The sequence below is a fragment of the Malurus melanocephalus genome, unplaced genomic scaffold (genome assembly GCF_030028575.1).
Source record: "Malurus melanocephalus ecotype Western Australia unplaced genomic scaffold, MMel_1.1 scaffold_17, whole genome shotgun sequence".
Lineage (NCBI taxonomy): Eukaryota > Metazoa > Chordata > Aves > Passeriformes > Maluridae > Malurus > Malurus melanocephalus.
This window is the reverse complement of record NW_026623249.1, coordinates 469,538-490,455: the sequence shown is the minus strand read 5'-3', so window position 1 is coordinate 490,455 and position 20,918 is coordinate 469,538. Positions and strand designations below refer to the sequence as shown.

At 40.8% G+C, this 20,918-nt stretch overlaps 1 protein-coding gene across 2 annotated transcripts in view; it reads right to left on the bottom strand.

The window, feature by feature from the left end:
- PLXNC1 (plexin C1) overlaps nt 1–20,918 on the bottom strand; it is a 68,439-nt gene that overhangs the window by 3,849 nt on the left and 43,672 nt on the right. For both annotated transcript variants that reach the window (XM_057386873.1, XM_057386865.1), the window contains 11 exons: nt 20,633–20,831; nt 19,094–19,240; nt 11,613–11,790; nt 10,280–10,383; nt 6,968–7,022; nt 6,180–6,211; nt 5,984–6,091; nt 3,895–4,058; nt 3,319–3,466; nt 1,361–1,501; nt 1,193–1,267 (listed from right to left, as the gene is read on the bottom strand). In XM_057386873.1, the coding sequence (XP_057242856.1) occupies nt 1,193–1,267; nt 1,361–1,501; nt 3,319–3,466; nt 3,895–4,058; nt 5,984–6,091; nt 6,180–6,211; nt 6,968–7,022; nt 10,280–10,383; nt 11,613–11,790; nt 19,094–19,240; nt 20,633–20,831 (1,351 nt within the window). The remainder of the gene's footprint in view (nt 1–1,192; nt 1,268–1,360; nt 1,502–3,318; nt 3,467–3,894; nt 4,059–5,983; nt 6,092–6,179; nt 6,212–6,967; nt 7,023–10,279; nt 10,384–11,612; nt 11,791–19,093; nt 19,241–20,632; nt 20,832–20,918) is intronic.

The window sequence follows — 20,918 nt, the reverse complement described above, 5'->3', positions numbered from 1 at the left end:
AATCTCTGCTGGCAACACTACACAGGGCCAGATCTCAGTAAACAATCAAAGAGGTTTAGCTCCTCCCAGTCAAAAGCCAGGGGGAAAGAGCAGAGGAAAGATTTCCTTCTAAGGATGGGCTGAGTTTAACCAGTACTAGCTTCAAGAAAGCGACAATGGACACTAAGACTAGAAAGTACCTAGAATTCTCTTGCATCAACAATTTTAATAAGCTTAACAAAGGGTGATGCCATTCTGAGTATCATCCCMAGCTTGTTTCAAGAGGCAAAGATTTGATGCTGAATCCAGATAATTTGAGATGTTAGAGATCAGAAGTGGTAAGCCAGCTAACAGGTGACTGAGAGCTGGATAACTATAGCAAGTGCTGTGCTGCTGAGGATGAGAGAGGGAAAGGCCTTGTTGCTGGGAAACCCAGACAACCCGCTGGAAGGGTAAGGAGGCCTTCAGGCAACACGCCCCAGCTGGCTCTTATCTGAGTCCCTGCGCAGACACATGCAGCCTCTGTTAAGGATGCTGAGCAAAATGGATTGGAGAATCCTATCATGCAAAGTGGAGGACAGGGATTTTGTTAGAAAGCAGCTTTGAGGTAGCCTGTGACTAAGTACTTTCAGCTGAGAAAATACTTCTTTTGTTACTAATAGCAGGGACTGGAAGCTATAGCTGCTTCTCTTTAAGAGAAAGACTGAGCAGAGAATTAAGAGGGTTATGATGGGAAAGGAGCAGACACCTCTTGCTGTAAGGCTGAGTGTGCTTCACTGAGGTGTTTGCACTGACTGTTAAATTGAGAATCCTGGTGCTACAGTCTAATCTGATTTCTGAACCTCCAGGGAAATGGAGCGCATGCACAGGAGTTGTGACAGGCATTTGCAGAGACTCTGCAAACAGTAAAACAAGAAGCCTGGACTATATAGGAACTTCCTCAAAACTGCGGTGAGAATTTTACTGCTACTGTCTCTATGCAATACAGCAGTGAGTAAAGGTGCACTTACAACACCTTTGGTGTGTGCCCCCTCGGAGGGATGGGGACTCCAGCCGCCCTGGTCCTCACAGCTCAGCAGAAAGAGCAGCCTTGGCTGCATTATGTGCATTATGCCTCTGGAGTGGCACCCAGGAGGTCACACAGTGGCCCAGCCCTTCGTTAATTTGAGAAGCCCCTCATTAAGGATTAAGCAGAAATTGCAGATGTGCTTACCTCATCATAGTATTTCACGATGTATTTGTAGATTTCAAACAAGGCCACTTTCTCATTAAATTCATTTTCATGTTTCTAAAACAGAAAACAGTTCTGGTCAGATACTTCTCATTTTTTAAAAAAAATCTTTACATGAAAGCAAATGAAAATGCTGCTTCTCARCCATACCTTAGATTCCTGAGCTAGAAATTCTTCAACCTCTGCAGTGGTCAGTGGAGGCAGATCCCTGATGGCTTTGTAATATGCTTTCACCTCCTTCTTGTACAGCGGAATGTCCTTGGCATAGAGAAGTTTATTTGTTGGTGCTTCCTTAAAATAAAAAATGTGAAGGCCTTGTAACTTTTCACAGCACAGACTTCCTAAGGTTCCACCTCCACACAGTTAATTGCATCTAATTGTGTCTGTGTGACTCATTTTTCTTTGCTATGGTTATATGCAAGGAACAGAGGTTATAAAATAAAGACGCAAATCAGAGGCAGGACCTCACTAACAGTGTAYTGTGTTTCATGACAGTTGCCATGTAATTATTTCTATTGCCATCAGGAGTGATGACCATTTGTCCCTCAGATCTATTTTTCTTTCTCTCTTCCTCCTTACAGGTCCCTAGACCTGAAAGGTTGTGAAAGCTGAAGCAAAGGGYCTGAGGCTGATACCCTATTTACATACAGGATTCAGCAGTACTGCTGAAAGTTCACCTACATTAACACACCAGAGTGTCTTGTTAGATGCTGTCGTGGCAGAGGTACCCCTAAATCTCTTTGGTCTCTCCTACTCCTTTCTCCCAGGGTTCTGAGAGCATGGAGAGCTGGCTGCCAGACATGCATAGCCAAAGGGGTTCTTTTTTCACCCCAGGACTTCAACAATCCAGGTCCCAGGAGCTTTAGGCTCACTTGAGTAAGTAAGTGCTGATGCTTGTGACAGGAGCCAAAGCCCCACCTGGAAAACCTATTTTTTAGAATGTAAAAATGGGAGCTGGTAGCTTCCTGTTTAAGCTCTGGGGAAAAAATGACACAGCCATGTGGTATCTTCTCACCATTGTTTCCAATGTGTGATGAAGTAATTTAAATGTTTGTTTGCTAAACGGTTAAAGGATATTTTAAGATAAAAGCCTAAAAATCATGAAAGTAAATAAATTTTAGTTCTAAGAGGTCACAAGGTGTTTACTGCATTGCAAACCTTTATCAGATTTCAGTATCCCTTTCCAAATAGCTAACAGGAGCTGTTATTTCAACAATATTTCACAGTGGATGTTAAGCACAAAAACCTAACAACCATGCTCATTTGCAGTTTTTCCATCAAGGAAGTGATGTGATTAGCTTTAATTTATGACACTTCACTCCTAAAATATGATAAATAAGCCTGTTATTTGCTATTTACCTTTAACAGATGAGCAGTTAGATCAAATCACATAGGAAATTAATCCATTTTTATATAGTTTTTTTAGGCTAAAAGGTCTCTAGCCTGTTTTTCTTGGTAGTATGAGTCTGAACAAATGCCTCCTGCTTTGATCCAAAGTAAGGGAGGATACCCTGGAGACAAATGAAGTATTTCTAATCCCCAGAGTTCAGGACACTGTACTAAAGAGTTTTTGAATGTCAGATTTATGAATTTGTTGCTCCAGCCAGTAATTTTGCATATAAAAAGGCAGCAGCATGTGAAAGAACTGTTTCAAACTTCAGAGCTCTTTCAGTATTCTTACAGCCTCCAGTAGCYTACTGTGTGAGTTTTCTACACACTGGTGTGTGTCAGACAAAATCTGGACTACCTATCAAGTAACATTAATATTTTTAGGACCTTTGTTTAAAATTACATTAAAGCTTCATTAAAACCTTACAATTTCCACCTTCTGCCACAYACTGTGCAGACACACTATGCAGAACTGAACTGCAGAGAAAATAAGAAGCAGTTAACTATAAATAAGGCATTCTCGTAGCTGTATCTGTCTACTGGTGAATTCTTCAATGTCTCAGGAGACAGAGCAGCAAGAAATGGAAATTCAGCTTGATTAAGCCCCTGGCAATTCTGCCCCCAATATCAGCAGATCCAGGACTCATCCTAATCATTATACAGCTGATAAAGACTGTATCGGTTGAGATATTAGAAAAAGGCTGGAAGGGCAGCATTACCTTCCCTAGTGTCTGTTCTGCGAGAGAAAAGGCATCCATGAAAGCTTGTGCRATAACAGACAAACAGCCATCTATGTGTGAAGTCTTCTTAATATCAAAGACAAATTGGGGATTCTTCAGTATGTTCACCCAGAAGCGAAGAGGAAGACTAGACAGAGAAAGAACGAACATCTTTAAATTTAACCACTTAAGAAGCACAACTGCTTTAAAATGGTTCTTAATTGCAACTGCACTCATGGAATGAAGTACATCTCTGGGCTGCTTATTCATGTTAAAAAAGGGGTCCGGGAACAAAGGCTATGGAGCAAACACATCTGTCACACAGCTTCAAATAAGGCTCTCCATCTGCAGCTACTTCTTTCAGAGTGTGAAGTCGGTGTGCAGACTTACAAGCCCTGGAAGCTCTGATGGTTTGTGTCRTATCGAATCAATACACTAAAGTTACTGTTATCCACAGAGCCAAACCAAACCTTATTCCCAGACATGCCAAAATCTTATTCTTATGATCACAAGCGACACATTCCATCTTTGCAACTACATTTTCAGAGAGCACACACACATAACCCATGGGCATACCTGTTGGTTTTCCATATGTGGACCACATCAGGGTCAGTAATTTTTTTGCTCTCAGCCTGGGCATCCAAAAAGTCAAAAAAGTACTTGATTGCAACAGGTGCTTTATTGTTGGGTAAACTCCAAATACTCCTGAAGAGCTTTTCAACAACTGAATGAATTGCAACCTGAAAAGTAACAAAGTTAATATTTTGCTATTATTACACAAGAAGATAATAGGATGTTTTGCCTCAGAGCTGAGTGTGCCCCAAGACAASCACACACTGAAATTACAATATGCTTGTGGCAAACATCAAGGCCATAGGTTACTGGCAAACAAGACACTAACAAAAATGACACTACAATACACCACCACGAGCTGCTTCCAAATGTCGGATGTTGTATTGCTCTGCTGACGGGAGAATCATGGTGAACTCTGTGAAAAATCATAGGTGAGAAGAACCACTCCATCTAATAAAGACAACGTAAGTTGTTGGATACTGTTGCCACTGTTGCTAAAGGCATTTGGAATTTGTGACTGGAAGTAAGAGGGAGGTGAGGAAAAGCAGTTTGGCCAGTTTCCTAAGGCACTGGTCTTCAGGGTGCCATCTGTGACACGTGCTCAACACATGTGCTCATCAACACTTCACGGCCAAATGGTTCTGGCACTTGATCTAATTCTAGGATAACAGCTTTGGGTGCTATACGAAGACACTATTAGAGAGAACTGAAAACTGGGTATTTCTGATATAAAAGTGAAGCTGTTTGGCTCACAAAAGGAAGGGCTTGGTTGCTGCTGGACTCACTCACATAATCACAGAGTATTCATGAGTAGAGACAAACAAAGCAAAATACCGTTTTGTGCTTTTTTTCTTCACATCTGTTCTGAAGCTCAGTTTTACCCAATCTCCTCTTGACAAGAGGGATTTAAGCATATCCCAAGGTCTTGATGARTACTGGCCAGTTCATTTCATGTGGTAAACTCTGCAATTGAATTTGTGTGTGTGTATGGGAGAGAGGGGAGCAGAGAGAGAAAGAGAGATGGTGTGATGCAATTTCCTTTAGTGCACAGCCTATCGTGAGAGGAATTTCACAGTGAAGGATATCAGACTCTGTTGTTCAGGACAGTGTCCTACTTTGGGAAGGAGATGATTAATTTAAAGCCCTTTAAAAGSACTGTTTCTTAAGAGCCTGATCTTTCCTTCTGTGCCTCAGTCTTTTACCATAAGACATTACTGGTTGACTCCCACAGTTCCTGAGGGCTCATGTTAATTTTCACAGGTAATGAGAAATGACCAGTCTTCACTCTCACTTTGGGCAGTGTTCCAAATTACTTCAGATGCTATCAACAACCTAATTAAATAATGACTGATAGATTTTTAAATGCAAGAAAGCTGAAATCATCATCCCTTCAGGCCTCTTGTATTGCACAGCTCAGTGTTATGCACCCATTAATATTTTATGCAATATGCTGTTGCAAAGAGTTTTCTAACCATTTTGAGTAAGTCAGAAACAAGATGATGTTACCGGAGGGAGTGAGTAGGACTTATTCCTAAGGAATGCACATTGTATAAATTAGGTAGTTGTATTATAGATCCTAAGGATCTTATTTTAAAATTAATCTAGTTATTTTGAATGCTTAATTTGAAACCCTAACAGATTATTTCATTTTGTGGGCAGTATTTAATGAAACTCTGGCTTCAGAAGTTGTTTCTAAGCAAACTCTAGAGCAGGGTGAGGATACTATTGACTGAAAGCTGTCCTTCCAGAGGGGTTTGTTCTCACTCTGTGGAACTCTGTGGTAAAACTGACTTTCCATAAGATAAATAGCAACCTTTTTTCTTGGCAAACTGAGAAAAAGTTATTCTTACTAAGGAGATACTATGTGTAACAGACAATTTTAGAACTCTAGCATGAGAAAACCTGAAATGTGTCTGTCTTTGCAACTGGTCATACCCCATAGTTAGCACAGTAGTTTTTACATACTACCTTTTCTTTTACATTTGATTTGTTTAGGAAGTCTCACAACTTCTGCTTTAATTTGTGTTTCTGTTGCACCAAACTAGGCAAGCCAACATCAGCCCTTCCCCAAAATAAAGCCAATACAATTTACCTTGGTTGATAGAAGTTTTGTAAGATACATTTCTTTCACTTTGAATTTTTGCTTTCCTTTGTGACCTGCTCCCTTTACATCTTTGTTTGCTTCTGAGTCTGGTAAAATCTGTCATGAAGAGATTAGAGAGATTACAGAGATTCAAATACAGCTCACTATTAAACCTGCCACTTATCAATGTAATGACTCAACTCACCAAATGACAGTGTTCATCTGAGTAGTCCACATCTAAACAACAAAAGCAGAGTAAACAGCCATTAATGAAAGACACGGCTACAAGCTTATGAGTTCTGCTTGGCTCTGGGCCGTGTAGCAGGGTGCATGCAGGAGATGCTCATCTCTCCCAACTTTGATGATAAGGAAACACATGTTAGGAGTATGTTTCTTCACAGGGGCTACAAAAAGGTCTCCCCTCATCCACCAGCTGGGTGGGAGCAACCTGCATCACAGGGCTAGGTGAGATGAGCTGACCTACAGGCCCACTGTGCCTGTAAGCACCCTTTATCTCCTGACTGTTGAGTCAGCCAAGCCAAAGCTTTCAGAAACATGATCAAGAGAATAAGGAAAATCACCAAACAATGGGGTTTTTATCATTCCTGTCTCTAGACAGGTCAGCACTATGTGATGCACAATTCTGGGCACCAGAGAGAGGCGTGTTCTCTGGGTTGGTTTCAACAAGTCTGCACTTTGTGTCACCTGGGCTTGCCTGTCCTCCTTGCCTGCCTGTGAGCCTATATCTCTAAGCAATCATTTGCTGAGGTCTGTAAGCCCTTCTGTCCTTTTTTCCTTTGCCTTCTCTCCTCCTTTTAGGCCCACTGTGCCTGCCAGAGGCTCAAGACCAGGGCTGTTCATTTGGCTCAACTTTATAAAACTACCAATTTACCTGAACTCTTATTGACTAAGATACAATCTGTCACAGCTCAGTTCTCTGCATTCCCAGCCATTCTGCACAGAAGTTTACATAGGTTGCAGTCTCTTTGTTACCTGATCGTGTATTTGCCTTCTTTTTAAAGACTTTTATGGTTGCTCCATTTGAAATCTGAAAGCAAAAACAAACCATCCTGAAACAAAGCAGCGTAGAATTCATGAAAACCTCAGTTTCACTTCCTATGTCCCTCAGCCCCTGGCAGTGCAGGACAGCCCAGCCCATTTTGTTCTCCCCACAGTGTGCACAGCTTCYAGCAGGCAGCCAGGGCTGGGCTTTCAGGCATGGGCAGGAACTGCATTTTGTTAGCCTTACTCAGCCACGTCGGGAGGCACCTCTTCCCATGCACCAGCCTTGAAAACCTTTCCCTTTCTTTGATTTTTCTGGTTCAGCCYATATGTACACATTTTCATTTTCATGTACTGCTCTGTGCTGTTTCTTGCACCCATCTTTCTACAGATTGCTCAGGTTAAATTCTCAGGCTTCGGTGCAATAGGATCTTATGGGAAGGTGAGGCACGGAGATGAATWCTCTTCTGGTCCCCTTTCTTTCAGCTCAGTCTGTTCTCCCCATGTCCTATGAAGGGAAATGCTGAGGGTTTAGCCTGGTGCTCCCAAGAGCTATTTTCAAACTGAGCAAAATATTTATACACCATAAGATCAAGATCTGTATCTTACCATCCTGGGATTTCTAGGAAAAATCTACCTCCTCCTTCCCTGAATWTACAGTGCTGCCAGGATGTTAAGCATTATCTTTAAAACAAACTGGCAAGCCATGCTTTTATTGTCAATGAGTAACTAAAAAATGGCTCCCACTGAGAACTACACCACTGCTCTGCTATAAAATGTTGTGTCTTGCCAAGTGCTAGTGTACTTGCCTCTATAATTACAAAAACAACTGGCCAGYTCTAGGAAGGGATCTCTGCCAAAATAATGTGTTTTTTAAACCTTGGCAGCCAGCCTGGTGTGAGAAACCAGTTTAAACATTAAGATACTCTATCAAAAGCTGTATCTTGTGCCAAAAAAATCTGCGCTTACATTTGGTCCTGGAAAGTAAAGGCAATCTATTTTATAAGTATGATTTTTTTTGCAGAGATTCCATCTATCATACAGAGTTTCAGAACTATTTTAAATAGCACAGAACACTTGAAAGCCACATTACCAATAGGAATATGCTTCAAGGCTAGTTTGTGAGGTGATACAAGCACCCAGACAGAAGGCAGAAAAACAGGAGCAGGGCTACCCAGCAGTTGATCCCCTGCCACAGTGTTGTGGGCAACATGCTGCCTCCATTCCCTCCCCAAGAAGTAGGAGGGCAGCTCAGTGCTGAAATATGTTGGTATCTGTGCTGAGGGAGATGGGCAGAGCTCAGAGGGGAAACTGCCTTTCCCTCCAGGAATCAGTCACTGCTGCAGTGCAGCCATGACCAAAGCTCACATCCCAGGTTTTATTTTTGGGACAAATGATGCTTTTAGCAGTGAGTAGACTATGCTTTGCCTCATTTATCTAGGCACTGCTGAAATGTAAGTTGGAATTTCTCAGGCAATATTACTGCCCTCATACTGTTTATGCAAGGTTCCTTTTTTCTTGCTACCCAGACATTTTTACATTCCTTTTTGCATCAACATGCTTAGAGGTAAATAAACTAGATATGCTAATGGCTAATACTTGCCATTAACCCACTGCCTAAAATGCCACTAAGCCACTGCCTAAAATGTCACTAAGCTTTTGCCTAAAATGTACATTATTTTGTCAGTGCCAGAAAATGTGAACTAAAATATCTAAGAGACATGCAGCACCATTTCCATAAGGCAGCTGCTAAGCTATAATTAGAGCAGTTACAGCTTTGCAAAAACAACTGAGCCTCCTACCTAACTTGCATCTGCAAGAAACCATTGCCTGCAGAAATCTCAGACAAAACAAGAGCTGGGACAAAGATATCCAGGGAAGACAGTGACCAAGGGAGCAGACTTACTTGCCATGAGGTCTGGTACCCATGAGCCACAGCGTGCCATGAGCTCCAGATGTGCAAAAGGCTGGTGGGTAAGAGCAGGGAGCACCTGCAATAGTGCCTGTGATAAAGAGACAGGTACTGTCTCATTAGACAGGAGTTCAAACACCTGATCAGATTCAAATCTACACTGTCCTTTGCTGCACAGGCTCAAACTACTGCACTACAATGTCCTAATTTATACAAAATCTCTACAAATGGAGTGGAGGTGGTCACATGTTCATCTATAGACAAGATTCAAGACAGACTCAGGACATCTGCATTCACTGCTGACTCCCATGGGGCAAGGAGAGCAAAAAATGCCTGTGGAAATTTGTAAACTGACTCTAAATGAGCTTGCTTCAGATCTAAGCAGCCTTATCCTCTGCCCAGACTACAAAGTCCTGCTAGGAGTCCTTGTTTCTCTTTGAATGGCTCACGCAGACTGCAACATGTTCCATGCTGGCTCAGGTTCCTCAGCACCATACTGCATTGCACAGCACAGAGCTACAGCAGCAAAACCTCTAAATAAACAAAAAATTATCATCATGTTAAGAGCCAGACTTCCAAATTCAATGATGCATGAAGAAAGATCTCTAAAAGCACTCAGCATGATACCTTCAATTTCCAAAATCTATCTGTAAACACCACATGTGAACTTCCATATCACCTGAGGCCAATCACCTGCTGCACATCTCATTCCAACATCTCACTCTATACTTGGAGAAATAATGCTGCTTGCTACACTGTCACAACGTGCTACACCTAGAAGGGCTCTGCCAGCAGTTGCAGTTTTGCGTGTTGTCGCAATGATGGACAGATTATTGCAGCACTGCAAACAATTGCTTTACAGGTGCAATKGGAAGCAGAGGGGAAGACTTCTGGCACAAGTGCCAACAGCAGATGGAAGCAGAAACAGAAAAAGGGAAGGAGACTGATACAGGAGGCATCAAGAAAAGAGAGAGAAAAATCATCAATCCTTTTTATTCTGACTTGCAACAAGTATTGATACTTCAGAAGTATCAATACTGCCTGTTTAGGTAATCAAAACATGAGGTGGGATAAGATAAACAGCTGCTCATGGTGCCATAAAAACTCAACAGCAGGGGCTCAAAAAAACCCAAGGCAATATTCATAGCTGGAAATCAGATTCAGAAGTAAAAGTTTACCCAGTATGTTTGAACCAAGCAACCCTGCAACAAGGAAACCTCTGGAAAGTAACAGAAAACATGACTCATTCTAATGAACATTGTGTCACATCTTTCTGTTCATACTCAGCTATGTCTTCAAGATTTTRATCAGTTAAGATTCTGCTGTGCAGATCACATTGGAGTGTTGCGGAGAGATGCTTCTCAGCTCATTGGTACAGCTTTTGTGCTTACCTCGTAATGACCGATGGTATTTAGCTTCCTTATCCCATCCTCCATCACCTCTGAGGAACCATCRATATCTAACAATTCTCTTTGCTGCTCCTCAGACACAAGTTCTGCAGTATGACAGCAACAGAATACAATTAATTGCAACGGCATTCTTATTGTACAGATATTTGTAAAGAAAAACAATATCTAACTATTTTTGAACCAGTGACTCTCAACTGAGCTTCTCTCTTTGTGCTAAGTCACATGAAAGTGGTTTTGCACTCCCACATTCCTTTTCTGGGGTTACAGCCTGGATGGCTTCCCTTGCAGCAGGTTTTGGTGCCTCACTTTGAGTTGGACATGGTGGAGATTTTGGAGGTGCTTTCACCTAATCACTATTTGGCTGCAYAAGTGTGCCCTGCTGTTAAAGATACATTGGGACTAGAAGAAAGATTCCACAAGCCACTTAGAAGAGATCACTAAAATGAGCTGTACAAGACTGACACAGTACTTGTGAAGGATGGTCAGGCACTTGTAAAGGAATATAGACATCAGATATGAAAGTACATTATCAACACAGAGTCTGAGAAGGCAAGGAAGTATCAACACCTTAGGAAGCAAGTCTAGGAGGTGACAAATGCCAAAAATACAGCGTTTGTTATGCTTTCTACTGGGGTGCATGGGAAGTGGTATGGTGGTGGCAACTATAGACTTTTGTCTGACCTTGGGTTCTTGAAAACCAGATAAGGAAAAGTGGCTTGCCTCATCTGCTGGAACAGCCTTCTTTATTTACATTTGTAGATATTGCAGGTGACTTCGTGAGTCACAGGTGAACTATTCTATAAACCTAATCTGACTATAAATAAGCTTTATTTAAAGGTTCTTCGGATCAAGAGGAAGGAAGGCAGGCAGGAAGGAAGGCAGGAAGGAAGGCAGGCAGGAAGGAAGGCAGGAAGGCAGGAAGGCAGGAAGGCAGGAAGGATAGGGACTAAAGTACTTGATACTCATATATCATCTTATTTGCTGACAAAATGTAACAACCGGCTATACTTAGGTGGATGGGCCAGCCACCTTAACCCAGAAAAGAAATATAGAAATTATATATATATATATATATATATATATAATAACATGTGCTTGTTAACTGCAATGCCAAAGTCCTTGCAGAAGTGAAGCAGATTTAGCTCCAGTACTCTATCTGGTAACATAAACGATCTAGTTTTTGCCTCAAAATTCCTCACACAAGCTATGCTTGTATGAACTCTAAAAAGAATCAAAGCCAAAGATAGGAATTCCTAACAAGAAAATTCCACAAGAGACCAGTAAACTCTACAAAAACATAATTACATTCTCTTACCAAGACCAATTTCATCTAGTTGAAGACCATAGAGAAAGCCATTCTTATTAAAGAAAGCCTGAAGGCTCTTCTCCTTGGCTTGGCCTATGGTGTCGCAGTCCAGAACGTTAACTTGGATYGTTTGACAGGCATCTCCACTCTCATTTTCTGGGATTTTTTCAAAGATAATGTTCACTGTCTGGGGTAAGAAACACAGGTTAGTCTGATTTACAGGGAACACCTGGCATAGGAAACCTACAAACTTCTAACAGATTTTCAGCACCCGAGAGATTTTCAGCATATTTACTATTAAAGCTATTTCAACTAAAGATTATTTGAAGGAATTGCACAAAGAAGCATTTAGAATTCTTCCTTTTCAAAAAATATTTCTGAAAGTGTATTTTGTCTTCTGCTTTTGCGCAAATGTATTTCAGCGAATTACCAAAAATCAACAAGAGACAAGGAAGAATTACAATGAATGTTCTAAAAAACATTCTTTTATGGAGGTCTTTTATGTTAAATGAATGCCTTAACAGCAGAACTGTAAGTGACAAGAAATCTGATAAGGCTGCTGAGTAAGTAGTCACGGTAAGCATTATTGATTCGAAGTAGATAAAAAGCAGTGTTAAAAAGCATATTTACACCAGCAGATTATGCTGAGTGCCTTATATCATATAAAAGTACACCTCCCCTGGAGATGTCAGTGTCTGTCTTCATGCAGCCGTGTCTCTGGAGGCAGCACAGACAGGGCTCTTACAGCAGCAGCAAAAAGAAAGGGCATGTTGCAGCAGACAGAATCCAAAGTGGTACAGATCTGCACAGAAAAGTGCATTGTGTTCTGTTAGTCATTACTCCAGGTCAAACAGCCATTTGTGGTTACAGCATCCCTGCCCTTTGGCTCACAGCTACTCTTGGCTGGGACACAACTCCTCTGCTGGGCTGTGCAGGAGCTGAGTGCAGGCTGGAGGCAGGTGCCAGTGACACTGAGCAACCATCTCCAGGGAATTTTTGTCAGGTCATACTTCTGATCATGTCAGGCAGATTAATTGCTAGAAGGCAGGGAATAAGGGATGAGGACAGAACTGCTAGTGCCGAGCAGTAGCAGCAAAAATTTCCAGAGCCACAGCCTGTTCTGGGCAGTGAAATCACTGTCGAGCTACACAGATACAGATGTGCCACTGGAGATATCTTATAACAGAATTAAAACAAGTGTTTTAGGTGCCAGCACTTGGCTGCAAGTGGCATAGGAAAATAAATGTACTCAAACCATTCTGGCTGTTAAACGATTCTGGTATAATACTTCTGACTGAAATGAGAGAATTGCAGGTGTGACTCTGTGAAAGAGTGATCATTACAACAGGAAGCAAGTGAACAGGTTTTCTCTCTGTTGTCATGTGAAGGAAAGAATTTCTGTCAGTCTGCTGCAGGGACAAATTGCCTCTCCTCTTAGAAAAATGGGTAGTTATTAATAGTTGTAGAATGGTATTTTCCRTTTATTATCGAGCAAGAGTGGAAATTACAACATGCTGCTAGTTAAAAAAGTAGTCCAATGCAACATAAATTAACTTTACTGCTTCTACAGAAGCAAAGGGAGTATTAAAAACAGGATTGTAAAACTATAAAGATCAGGATTTAAAACTAGGATGTAACTGAAGTAACAGAGAATAACTTAATCAGGACTCCAAGATGTTTAATTGTGAGGAAAATGAGTCCATGGAAAGGACAGAGAGAATGGAAGACAAGGATACGTGGGAATTGCAGAAGGAGAAGCAGACTGGACACCATGCCTCAGGTTGGGATTTCATGCAGAAAATTAGTAAAAAATATATTGGCACAGCAACGAGGGAGTCATGCTTGGTTAGGCCCACAGACCAACTGAACAGACAGCAGTCCTGTCCTTGACTTTGACTGCCCTGAGGTCATGGTCTTGTAGGATTAAAATGTGGACAGGGACTAACTGTATTTTGTCCTCGGAAAACTCATTTTAATCAGTCTTGGCCCCCCAGTTTCAGTCTCGAAACTGATCTTTCTGAAGTAGCTCCTTGCACTTTAACTGATATTGATTTGGCTCTACATCCTTGGAAGCATTCCTGCCTTTAGATGATCCTTCTAACATTCCTACACTGCAATATTCATGTTCCTGCTTCAGCTTCATTTTCTACTCCTTTCAGACTCTCAAGAACTGTCTATTTCTCTTYTGCCTTTCCTTTTCAGCACATCCTCTCACACAGGTTGCACAGGAATGTGCAGCCTCTTCAGTCATTAGCACATGAGAGTCCTCCCATCCCCGCTGCCGGATGACAGAGCTGTAAAAAGAAAGGRGTCATCCTTTAGATAGGTGGAATATAAGTCATGCATGGACTCCTTAAGTGAAACTACCCACAATGCGAGAATAATAGGAACACTTTATAACTTTATAGTGGTCAGATGGGAAGGAATATTTAAATGCGTAGCAGTCTCCAGACTATGAGAGCCAGATGATTTTGTTGACACCATTTCCTGCGGAAGTTAATCTTAAGTGATGAAGCAATTGATGGTGAGCAAGGAAAGCCAATTATTATTAAGTTGTCTCTTTGCAGCAGAAGTTTTCATAAATCAGATTCAACCTGTCTGACAGCACAATCCCTGGCTTTAGAAACCATTAATCAGAAGCTGACAGTCACAATCACTGCATTTAGACACAAAGTGTAGAACTAGAAAAAGAAACAGAAATTATTGTAAAGTTATCAAAGTCCTTTTATGATCAGCTGTGGAGGTCAGAAAATATATGAGAAATCACAGGAGGATACATGAAAGTCACAAGAAAATATCATCAAGACTTTTTCTAAGGTCTCTCACTTTGCAATGGAAACAAAAATAAAATTAACTTAGGGAAAGATTCAGAAGAAAATTACAGGACCCGGTTCAAGCTAGTACTATCTAGAGATGAGACTTCATGTACTAGAAATTACTGATAGCAAGCAAAGAAACAGCACTCTTCAGAAAAGCTTTAATATGAGTTGCAAGAATTATTAAAGGCTACTTAAGGAGAAGGTGGCAYTTGCAAATGCTTGTATAGGAACCAGCTTGAAATCTAACCACAAGACAGGAACAAATTTTAAAAGCATATTCTCACCCATGCAGTGACACAAGTAACAACATTTGAAAAGAGTGTTTACAGATGGCTTTTCAGATTTGTGGTTTTCTTGAAAATTAATTTCACACAATGAATTATTTAGTAAAGTTATTAATAACCACAGCAGATACTAAATGAGATGTGGTTTAATATAGAAATGTAATATTATCATATTTTCTTAGAAATAAAGAACAATAATCTGGGATATTCACGGACTCTTATTCATTACCCTATTATCTACTCAGTCATGCATGTGAACAGATCATATTTCCATTTATCAGACCAAAAAAACCCAAAAAAACCCTTTTGACTACTATAAGTTCGACAATTTATGTAGTCAATACCATGATGTACACATAACAAAACTGCCTGAAAACTACTCCTGTCTCCCAGACTATGAAATACAATAAACAGGCAAATCAGATTGACTGCATGATCCTTCCAAAGAAGGAAGCCAGAACAGTTACCTATGAAGAGGTTACAGAACAGCTAGAGGCTAGATGGGCACTACACAAAGGAAGGGTTGTGCTGTTGATACTGCAGTATGTGGCATTCAATCTGTCTCTGATCCAGGGGACTCTTCTGTAGCCAGCATCTGCACTGCTCACTTCCTAAAGAGGGTTGCAGTGTTCTTTTCTGCTGACAAAACCCCCCATATGTCACAGGCTTTTAACAGCTTCCTTATCTCTCACAAACTGTGACTAATAATACCATAACCATGATGTCTTATTAGGAAACTGGTTTCCTTGTCTCTGCTTTACTCCCTTACAGCCCTCCCACTACTTTTAACATCCTTCTTTTAACTCATAAAGCAGTTGAACACTTTAAACAACCTTCCAATACGTGGTATTGCTTCATTTTTATTAAAAGGTAGTTGGCTGAACAGGTGAATTAGATAATTTCTTCCCATCTGAAAATGCAAACACTTRCCAGCAAAGAACTCAACTGCCCAARTGTCTTTTTGAAAATAAGCAGTAATTATTCAAAGGAATGCCACAGCACCAAGCCTACCACAAGAAGAAGTCTTYCACAGTTTCCCACAGGAGATATATCACTGAGACTTCTCCAGTTTCAGGCTGGCATTTTCTATTCAAAATGAAACTCTTCAATGAAACGCTAACACTCAGCTGTGGAGTGCACTTCTTCATCAGCCATTGAGCAGATTATCTGCCGAGGGATGCAGCTGCTTGTCTGCCTGTGAGAAAGCAGGCTTGCTTCCTCAGCCTGAGAAAGGGCTCCATGACACATCCAAGTCTCTTTCAAGGCAGCTTTATTTCTCAGTACTCAAATACAAGCACAGCATGAAAGAGCGCAGCTTCTCAGCCCATACTTGACCAAGGTTTTTAGAAGCACCTTTCCTTCAATTCCTCCACTTGAGCRTGTACTTCAGCAACACATCTCTTTCAATACCTCATCCTTTCTAGCAGAGAGGGTTAACAGTAGGGTTTTGGKTGATCCTAAGGTCTGTGGCCTTTTTAAAATGGCATGGGGCTCTGCCAAGGAACAGCTCTGATATAATTCAAACAAATTTCTTGGTTCTGCTTTTTTTCTGGTTACAAATTACCTGAATTTAAAAAAACAAAAACCCTCTCCTAACCAGTGGAGCTCACCCTGATTTCTAGGAGGCTGTCTGTATTCTGCTTTTACTGGCTTGGAATGCAACTCCCAAGCATGAAAGGAGAGATTCTCATGCAGAGCACTTACACCCTTGTTTGTGCCCTGCTATTGATTTGAGAATTGAATTCCCTGCCAGATGTGTCCCTGCATCCTCAAGTGCCTACACAGCTTAAAAAATCTGGACACCAAGTATCTGCACATTTGCTTCACCATCTTTATATCACTCTTCTTTTTGGCTACATTTTTATGTTTTTCTCTGAATAGGTAGATTTTAATGTACTGCTATTGTAGGGCTGGGGAAAGGGGCAAAACAAAACACCAACAAAATACTGCAGCACTCAGAATGGAACTGCAGTGAGCAGTTGTGCAAATGCACTTGAAAACTGAGATTAGCATGTATTCCATTTAGAAAACAAATCCTTTGTTTGCTGCAAAGGATTGCTGCAATCCTTTAAGCAGAAATGTTCTTCTGCAGTAAAGAGAAAATACTTAGTTCCCTGTCTGTAAGCTCACAGGTCCTGCATGTCAATGTAGCGCATGTGAAGTGGTGTTAGTGAGAGAAGAAAACTGACTGCTTTGTCTTTAGCCTCCTGTTTAATGCTATTCTTGAAGAGAAAATATGCACAGCTGGCCTGCTTTCCCAGCCCAGAAAGCCTCACCACTCCACCTCTTTCACAGCACAGTTTTAGTTTACGGCATAAATCTCAGATAAAATGCCAAACAGAACAGTTTCCCTGTCCAGCCAGAACAACAGTCCTTGAACTTCATCTATTGCAATTTTATTGCAGGATTCCTCTCTCCTTTTGTGGTGGTTTTACAGGCAACATTCAGCACTTTTCAGCCACATCCAAGGAATGCTGCACCTTAGCAAGGAAAGCCAACCTATATCAACTCTACAGCAGTATTGTTACCTCCTGATCAAAAACAGGAAAACGAAGTGCAAAGGCAGCAAACAAGGCTCAAAGGCTGTGGGCTCTCACTTCCTCATTCACCTGCAGTGCTCCCCAGTGATAGCAAGTCCTTCGGACTGCTTATATTTTACTCCACTGCAGTCTGACCACAAGACCCTACCAGTGACTGCATGAATAGATGTAAATCTAGAAAAAGTATTTAAGGTTGTTCAGAAGTTTCAGAGTCAGCTCTCCCCGCAAGGGGCTCTCAATTTGAATGTGTGCTAAAAATAAGAAAAGTAATTAATTCCACAGGACCAGATGTTCCTGTACGTTCTACTAGTAACAGGCATATTGAGCTTGCTTGAAAATTGTTGCTCTGCATCACTACTGCATTTTGTATCCTATGGATACATATAGCAATGTATTTAAATTTACTCTGGATTTCAAATACATGCCAGAATGCAGCACACAAACAAGGAAACCAAAGATCTTGGATCACGCATTTGATTTTTACTCCCAAACTTACTTTCCAAATGCACACTCTGGTAACTTAGCTTGAAGTACCTTCAAATGCAGCCTCTAACAAMAGCTTTGTAAGAAGAAGATTTGACTATTACTTTCACAGTTTGAAGCTTTCAGTAGAAAATGACAATTCAGAAATGATTCACTGAAATTTTAACATTTCAGCGAGTTTCCTATGTGGTCCAGTGAGATAAGTCCAATGGACTGCTGACCAGCCAAATTTTCCAGTGTCGTGCCATCTACTCCAATACAGAGCTCCTTAGCTACTCAAATTACTTGCTTCAAAACAGAAGACAGGCAGACCTAGAAACTTCAGAACTCCCAGAGACTCAGCATATGGGCTCTGAAAAAGACTGAATTCGTCTCCAAAGCACCAGCACTTGCACTGTCCCTGCCATGGCCATTGCTGCCTGGCAGTTTCTGCTCCCAAGGTGCAAAGCCCACCATTCAGTAGCACTTCTCATACTCCTGATGATGTCAGGAAAATTCTGACCGGAAGCCAGCAGTTAAGAAACAAGTAAGCTACAAAAATGACTGGAAATACAAATTTTAAAGTTCTCAGACACAAAATCACTTGGAAATTCTGGAGTAAAAGAGTGCTCTGGTTATTCAAAAACCATTTTCAGACCTCCTACCCCAAAAGTCACAATTTTTACATGCTCTGAAGTGCAATAACCCTGTTATCCCTTCTCATCTAGTGTCAGAATGACAATCAGTAAGGGAAATCTAGCTTTCAAAGATGTTTGGGTGTTAATGTAAAACAGGAAGCGCTTCTTAGTTGCTTTGAGAAAGGCAAAAAATCTATGGTAAAGTACAGWAGCTTAGCTAGACTTTCCAGACACCTTGTTTTTAACCAAGCAGTGAAGTAAAATCCACCATGCTGTAACTTTACTTACTGGAAGCTAATTTGGTGCTAATAATATGGAAACCCACACCAAATTATTGCCTGATGATTAGCCATGAGTAAACACAATAGGAAAATAAAACATATGTATTCCACTCTTTCATTCATTGGTAAAGTGTAGTTTATTTTAAATTCTATGCATGTTTGTATTTTTGTAGTATACTTTAAAATAAGAGGGATTTTTTAATACCCTGAGACTTCATTAAACCTACTCTTTGGTGATTAATGCATGGTGTGAAGTGAGGAGTGATTGCTATTTGTGAAATGTGTATCAGTGTAACACCAGTTAGCTCAAACCTTAGCATGCTTTGAAACTTTGTCAGCAATAAAAATTTTACTATCTGGGTACTTACCCACTATCTTAGTGTCTTAAGAACCTTATTTTAGCTTCTTAGAAACAGAGAAAACATAGCTGTCAGTGCTTGGAGGGAACACAAGCTGGCAAACATACCACTGTTTTGAATTCAGACACTTGCCACAGCAGCCAGTCTTCATTAAGAGTGTACAGGGCTTTGCAAGTTATTGCGTCGACAGGTCCTTTGTTAATCCTCTGATTGAGGGTTGTCACCAGCAAGTAGAAAGGTTCACCAATGGTCTCCTAGGACAGGAAACAAATGCAAGAAACATTTATTTTTGTAATCATTAAATGAGCATGAATAACTAGAAAAAAATTAAGTGTAACAAATGGTGTTATTTCCTTTCAAGTAACTCATTATCGTGCAATTAGAAAAGAAAATTCCTCTGGGCAGATTTATCTAGTTATTTGTTTAACCTCCATCTTTTGCTTTTCAGTGTGAAAGTCTCATGCAAATAGCAAAGGACATCTGGAGTGAAAGGCAAGATAGCTCACAGCCCCTTGCTGTGCACAAGCACACTACAGACAAGCTGCTCCTACTCCACTTGGCAGACACTTCCTAGTTCCACCAAAGAGTGGGTGGGGGGTGAGACATGCACATGTTCACACGCACACTTTCTTCCATTTTCAGTCCTGTGAGAAAACAAGCTATCAACTAGTTTCCTTTTGATTTGGTGCCTCCCCTTTTTGTTTCTGAAAAATGTCTTGGGAACAAGYTGGTGGGACTAACCCTGGTGTATCAGCAAAAGAGGAAATAAAACCAGGCTTTCCTCTCCTGCCTAAACCCCAGGGCTCAGGAAAGCACCTGAGATAGGAAGGATGCATGTCTAATTTCCACGTACACCATTCCTGCAGCCTGGCGAAGGCATCTCACTAGCACAGCTCTGTAAGAATGCCCAGCGTATCGAGAACATATGACAGTTCCTTGGCACTCTCCTTGGTTCCAGGAAACCAGTTTGAGCTGCTGAGCCTCAAACAATTCTGCTGCTGTATTAATACAAGCACTGATGAAAGTGATACCAACAGTGCTACATCACCTTGATAAGAGAGWCAGGAAGAGTAACCAAACACTGAAACCAAAAACAAAGTGCTATCAAGTAACAAAAAACCCCAAACATCAAAATGAAACKAAAAGCTTATTGTTTCCATTTGAAGTCATTTAGTTCTTGAAATCTGCAATACGGTTTGGAGGTTGAGAAGTTTGGAAAGAAGTTGTTTTCCAAAGGATGGTATTCCTTAAATCTCCATTTTGTGGTAGCTCCCCAACAACTTGCATAGAAGGGTACAGCTGGATTTAAAAAAGTTTATGAATCCTTCACAGTATGATCACAATACATCACACTGGGCTGCAATGTCTGATAGAGAAAAGGATATGCTCGAATTACAAAATTACTCAAATCTTGGTCAAATACGACACGATCATTGCTTGGAAATGTGCTCTTTTCCTGCATTCCATTGATGACAGTCAGCTACACCACCTAAACTAGAAGAGCCCACACTCATAACGCTAAATACTAGACTGAATGCTTTAAACTGATCCCTCTAACAGTTCCTCCTGACTAACAGTTCCTTATGGAAAAAGAAAAAAAAAGAAATTCTCTGCATATGCTATGTAATGAAAAGATATACACATACCCGGAGAAATCCAGAAAGGCAGACAGACATCCAGTTTGTCAGCAACTTTTCTACCACAGATTCGGTTCGTCTGAGCAGAAGCTTAGGCTGTACATTGCTTGACTGCTCCATCAAGTCCCTTGTCAACACTTCCAAAATATGGGTCAGATAAACTAGCTTAGTTTGTAATGCAATAGTCAAGAAGGATGCAAACAAGCACCTGTGGGAGAAAAAGGAAAAAAAAAAAATAATGCTCTAATTTTGGAATTCCTCCTCCCAGTCATCTTTGATAAATGAAACACACTTT